The sequence below is a fragment of the Rhizophagus irregularis genome, chromosome 14 (genome assembly GCF_026210795.1).
Source record: "Rhizophagus irregularis chromosome 14, complete sequence".
In the NCBI taxonomy this organism is placed as follows: Eukaryota; Fungi; Glomeromycota; class Glomeromycetes; order Glomerales; family Glomeraceae; genus Rhizophagus; species Rhizophagus irregularis.
This window is the reverse complement of record NC_089442.1, coordinates 4,730,545-4,737,377: the sequence shown is the minus strand read 5'-3', so window position 1 is coordinate 4,737,377 and position 6,833 is coordinate 4,730,545. Positions and strand designations below refer to the sequence as shown.

General features: G+C 25.6%; 2 protein-coding genes across 2 annotated transcripts; both read right to left on the bottom strand.

The window, feature by feature from the left end:
• Positions 1-1,384: 1,384 nt before the first annotated feature.
• OCT59_006707 (uncharacterized protein) lies at positions 1,385-3,019 on the bottom strand (the record flags this gene model as incomplete). Its single annotated transcript, XM_066141451.1, has 2 exons — positions 1,385-2,696; positions 2,979-3,019. 2 exons carry the CDS (start codon positions 3,017-3,019, stop codon positions 1,385-1,387), a joined length of 1,353 nt encoding a protein of 450 aa, XP_065998236.1.
• Positions 3,020-5,442: 2,423 nt separating this feature from the next.
• OCT59_006706 (uncharacterized protein) lies at positions 5,443-6,103 on the bottom strand (the record flags this gene model as incomplete). Its single annotated transcript, XM_066141450.1, has 5 exons — positions 5,443-5,488; positions 5,578-5,654; positions 5,743-5,802; positions 5,972-5,986; positions 6,068-6,103. 5 exons carry the CDS (start codon positions 6,101-6,103, stop codon positions 5,443-5,445), a joined length of 234 nt encoding a protein of 77 aa, XP_065998235.1.
• Positions 6,104-6,833: the final 730 nt, after the last annotated feature.

The following is a 6,833-nucleotide window of genomic DNA, read 5'->3' as shown; positions in this document are numbered from 1 at the left end:
AAGTAAAATTTTTATATTTGATATAGTATACAAAACTAGATAGGAAATTAATTAGTAAAAAGTCATAGGTATCTTAGTATTTTAGATGTATAGAGAAGTTCATAATTAAGTTTAAGAGAGAACTCTTAAATCACATGATAATAATGACATAATAATGAAATTTAAAAAGATAGAAGAATTCTTATAAAAAAAAGAAAAAATCCAGAATTTTAATTTTCAGAAGCAATTTTTTTAGAAATTTTTAGTAATTATTGCTCATATAATTATTTTATCCATAAATTATTGAATTTTATTTTTATGAATAAAACATGAAATTATCAAAAACAAATTATTGAATTTTTAATTAATATAATATTTTTATTTTATTTTACTTCAAAATTATATTTATTTCTGAAAATTAATTGATAAATCATGATTTTAGGTAAGAAAGTATTTTATTTTATTAATATGTTTGGATATGAATATGGAAATGAGTACATCTTTTGAGGGAATAGTCATGATAACAAAATGGAAAAGAAATAAGAAATATGGAAATAAGTACATTTTTTGAAGAATAATCATGATAAAGTAGTATATAAATCCCAGTTCTGGCTCACTTTCCTGAAATAATAAATCAACTGTAAATAGTAATCTGCAAATTCACATACATTATTATTTTTTTCAAAAAAAAAGTTTTTATTATTAAAAAAAAAAATTAAAATATTATTAAGAAAAAATTCATTTTGAAAGTCATTTTTCCTTTTTTAATTTTTTGATAAAAATTTTGGATAAAAAAGAAATATAAAGATAAAATAAATAAGAAAATTTCTAAGTTTACACGGGTGTTTGTACACGGGTCATATAAATATAATTTTTAATAGACTAATTTTTTGTTTTTTAATTTGAAATTGAATGCTACCAACATTATACTCTTTTACTTTTTATTCTTATTATATTACAGATAAATATATGTATTTTCACCTGCTCTGCAAGTTTACTTAAGGCATTAAAGAAGGTTTTGAATGCCGTTTTTAATCTACTAATACCCGTGTTTAAACACCCCGTGTACAAATAGAAATTGCCTAATTTTTAATAGACTAATTTTTTGTTTTTTAATTTGAAATTGAATGCTACCGACATTATACTCTTTTACTTTTTATTCTTATTATATTACAGATAAATATATGTATTTTCACCTGCTCTGCAAGTTTACTTAAGGCATTAAAGGAGGTTTTGAATGCCGTTTTTAATCTACTAATATGACCCGTGTTTAAACACCCCGTGTACAAATAGAAATTGCCAATAAATAAATACATTTTCTTTTATATTTTTATAATTTTTTTTTCAACAAAAAAATAAATCAAAAAGCAGTTGAGACCATATACTACTTCTACTACTTTTTATATTACTTTTTATTAAGAATTATAAAAATTATTAAAATCCAAAGCCAATACAATATAAAAATGATAATTAAAAAAGGAATATTGCTTGAAAGTGTTATAACAATATTTTTATTAGTAATGTGAAATACTTCCAATTCATCTATTTCAAACCTTACTTTATCAATTATTTTTTTCTTAAAAGAGTGTTGTTCACTAGTGCAATAAATACCATTAATAGATAAATCTGATGTACCAAATAGAATGTGTCTCTCATTTGATATTTTTGACATAGCTCCTTCTTTATGATAACTTATAATTGGATTGACCCTATTAGTTAAAGAAAAAATAAAATATCGAGATAGAAAATCTCTAAACAATTTAAACAGGATATATTCACTGTAACTAATATCCCATCCAAATGGATTGTATACACCAATAATTTCTCCTGAATTACGAACTTTAATTACAATAACAACTCTCTTATATTTGTATAAATTATCATATTTGTCAAATCCATCAATACTACTACGATAGACACATTCAAATTTGAAATGTATATTTTTAAATTGAAACACATGTTTTTTTCCTTTCCCTCCATTGATCCAAGTTGCAATCAATGCTACATCTTTCGCATTAATGATGTTAGAATCAAATGGACAAGCTGATTCTCTTGGTGGTAATATATTATCATTAGATGGAATTCTCATTAAAGGATTAGAATCTTTGAAATGTTGCATAATTTCATCATCAAGTCCATTTGGAAGGATATCTTTAAATTCATTTTTGACTTCCGTATAATCACCAAGTGACATTTGATAAAATCGAATATGAGGAATGCAATTTCGTATAGTTTTTTCCAAATTCATAAAATCAATTGGGGTCCACTTTCTTGTATCTATAACGAAATCTAAAATTGATCTATCTTTATCAAAAATTAAAATTGGTGAAAATGATTTTTTATTTAAAGTTAGACCAGTATTCACAATTCCCCATTTGACCAAATAATAAAAAATGTTAATTTCATTCAATTCAAGATCATTACGTTTTAAAAGTCGAATAAGAAATCCTTCATTAAGTTGCGGAAAATCTTTACAATTAAATATGATTATTGGATCTGTGCATGCTAACTTTAATACTTGTTCTTCTAATTGTTTAAGTTGTCTCTGTTCACTAATGATAAAGAAATCTTTAGGAAGCTTCCAAGCCGAATCATTTTCTTTGAAATAATTTTCAAGATGTTCTACAACGTTTTGCAATTGTAAATCATAAGCTGCGATTATAACGTAAAGGCATTTCACATTTTTCTTCACTGTTAACTTTCCTGAATAAATATATCTAAATAATTTTAAGAAATTAAGATCGAAGGTTTTTATCAAATTTATGATGCTGCTATAATTATCAAGTTCTACTTACTTTAAAAGAATGTTAAATATTGAGGGTGAAATATTAGGTTTTTCTAAAATAAAACATCCGGATTCTTTTGTTTGATTGGATAAAGCGTTTTGAAAATGAATTGATCTAGTAGATAATATAGTAGAATGTGCACTGAATTCTTTAATATCATTTTCCTTCCCAACTTTAATTTTTACATCAAAAGTTTTATTATAAAGCAAATACGTTAAGTCTTCAAATATATCAGTTGAAATGTTAAATTCCATTGTTATAAAAATCAATTTAGAGGTGATTGGATCGGCACAGTGTTATAGAGTCGTAATTTTAATAAAGTGTTTAATAAAATTGTATTTTTATGTGTTAAATCTCTTGCTATTTAACTCAATTTGATTTTGAATTCCCAAAATTTAATATAACCATAATACTTTGTTCTATTTTTGCAGATCATTATTAAATATGCAACGAAAATAAATGAAATTTCGAATTTGGCATTAATTAGGCTGAGAATTTTTTAAAATTTGTATTTTTTTGGGAATCCATTTACATATATAAATAATCGCGTCAGTAAAAATAAATAAGATTTTAAATTTGGCTTCATTTGCAATATCTCTTGGATTCTTTAAGAAAAAAAGAAAAAAAATTTTTACGCCTTTTGTCCAACATGAATTGTTTTTAGCTTAAAAGTGAGTGAAAAAAAAGTGATTGTGGGTACTCTAAATGGGACAGCAAATTTAGGGAGAGAAACTCTAAAAGTATGACGCGAAAATTATGTTAACCCTTGTTTAACCCTTGTTCTACTTGTTTCTATTAGCTTTTCCAGACCATTCCGATTATTAATTCTTTCCGGGCATGACGAATTGCGATAGCATTCAAACTAAGACGATTGAATTTAAGAGTTAGTTACTGTACATGTTATAAAGCATCTCTTATCGAGTAAATTGTTGCATTGTCATTGAAATTATAATCATGGCTTATAAATTAATTATTGAATACTGAAAAACACTGCCACAACTAATAAATAAATTTATTTTATTTAAAATATTGTAATCCGATGTTTTTCGATATTTTTATTAGTTGTATTCAATCTGATTTATGTTTTATTTATCAGATTTATTAGAAATATTATTTTATTATTTTGTGTTTTGTTTTACTATTTTTCTTCAAATAATAAAAATACTATCATAAAATTATTCTTGTGAAAAAAATTTGCTTTACATTTGGCAAATTTCGAAAATATGAGCGCATTACAGTAGAAAGGAAATTTTTTAAATTAAATTAATAAACTATTACGAGTTAGATTCCGATAATTTTATTCTCTTAACTTTTTTAATTTACACATTCTCGATTGTTTTAAAGTCAAAATGTTAGAAACCTCAATAGCTAATTGAATAAATAAATAAATTAGATATTGCGACAATTATCATCAACATTTTAACCTTACTCTACCAAAAGGAAAATATTCTTCATCATATACCATCAAAGCAAGTTTAAAGCCTGAAAATATAAATAACTATTAACAAATTTTTCTATCAATTTAGAACAAAAATTTTAATTATTTACCATAAATATGAACCATGATACGCAAAAGATTTTTAATCCTATTAACATTATCCTCAGAAATAAACTTGTTATGCCAGCTTTCAATATTTAACCAAAAATTTTGGCTAACAATTCTCATACAGCGTATTAGTTTTCTTCTATCAACGTGCGCTTTTCTTAACTTGTTCATCCTTATTTAAGATAAGGACAGGGGAACATTAACAGCAATAGAAAGGGCAACATTGAGATATTCTATGTCAAGATTAATTGACCTTTCAGCCCTTACCTCTTTTCTTGATCAATACTTAATTATTCAATATTATTTTATCGCATTTTTGATTTTCTTTCAAAAAAAAACCAGGAAGCAAATTTTTGTAGTAAAAGTTCTCTCAAAGATATCCAATTGAATTAATAGAAGAAATTGATTTAAAACAATTTAATGTTATTACTTAATACAAAAAAAAAAATTTTTATTATATAAAATGTATATCTTACTAAATATTGAACATAAAGTATTTGTCAATAACGATTTAATATAAAGGAGTATAAAAATTAAAAACTTAATACATCATATTGACTAATTGGATCACAATAAAATAAGACTTATTCAAGTTATCATCCAAATCATCGGTATATTAACATAAGTCTCCTTTAAGCATTTATCTATAAAAGTCCAAAACTCATCATCTACTTTAAACCTATTATTCGATTCAATATAAGATAATAAAGATAAATCGTCGCCAAAATCTCAATTTGCTTGTCGTAATAATAAGCTCAAGGATCGTAAAAATCCATCATAAAGATCATCGTAAGCTATATTGCGAATTTTTGTTTTGAATTCAATAAAAAAATTATAAAATTTCAAAAAATCAAAAAAAAAGAAACAATGTTATTATGTGCAATCCTCTGAAATAATCAATTTTTGATTCTTCTTATATGATGAATCTTACCTTGATCTGATTGTGAAAAAGCGAGCAAATGTTCATGACAAAAAATGATATGTACCGAAACGCATTCCTCGTACTCCTATATCAGAAAATCAAATAAAAAAACTAAGTTATTAAGAGCAATGTTAAGAAATAACCGATTTTTGATTAATATTATATGATGCATCTTACCTGATCATGAATGTGAAAACGCGCGCAAATGTTCATGACAGAATATGATTGGTAATATAACAGTTTCTAAGTACTCCTCTATCAGAAATCAAAAAAAGAAACCATGTTATTATGTGTAATCCCCTGAAACAACCAATTTTAGATTCTACTTATATGAAAAATCATACCTGGTCGGATTGTGAAAAAGCGAGCAAATGTTCATGACAAAAAATGATTTGTAACAAACCGCTTTCAACGTAGTTCTCTATCGGAAAATCAAAAAAAAAACCTTATCATTATGTGCGATGTTAAGAAATAGCCGATTTTTGATTAATATTATAGATGCATCTTACCTGATCTGATTGTGAAAAAGCGAGCAAATGTTCATGACAACAATGTTTTGTAACAAAACGCTTTCAACGTACTTTTCTAGCAGAAAATAAAAAAAAACCCTTGCCATTTTGAGCAATTTTAAAAAATACTGAACCGATTTTTGATTAATATTATGTGATGCATCTTACCTGATCATGAATGTGAAAACGCGCGCAAATGTTCATGCCAGATTATGATTGGTAACATAACAGTTTCTAAGTACTCCTTTATCAGAAAATCAAAAAAAAACCATATTATTATGTGCAATGTTCTGAAATATCCGATTTTTTTGTTGATAATTCTTACCAGATCTTGAATTTGAAAACGCGCGCAAATGTTCATGACAAAATATGATTGATAGCAAACCAAATTACACGTACTCCTCTATCAGAAATCAAAAAATAAAACCATGTTACTATGTACAATGTTCATAAAATTGATAAATATTAAGTCCGAATTTAATAATCTTTGATAATTTATCAATTACTTACTATTTACAGTATAAATACACATTATTAAAGTACTCGAGCAAACGTCCATGTCCTAATTAGGATAATTGTTATTACATCATTCCTTGGTATTCTATCGGAGAAGATCATAAAAGTTGATAAGTATTAAGTCCGAATTTAACAAACATCCATGTCTCAATTAGAAGTTAAGTATTATGTCCGAATTTAAGAAACTTTGATAAATCATAAATTGCTTATAATTTACAATATATATACCTATGATTAAAGAACTCGAACAAACGTCCATGTCATAATTAGAATAATTGTTATTACATCATTCCTTGGTTTTCAATCGGAACAACAAATGCCATTGCTGCCTTTCGCGAACATTTCCAAAAGCCACAATGAGTAACTTCTAAAATAACACTACTACCCTGACTTTGCTGAAATAATAAGATATCCAGCTTTGCCATATGATGAAGAAGCGCTTCTTTGGTGGCAAGCCCACTCTAATGGAACTTTTCTTGCAATAGGTGAATATTTATAATCCGAGACAAAACAGCCTGCAAGTTGAAATTATCATCATCCAAAAATTTTAGTCACGCCTTAAATTAATTTGGGAC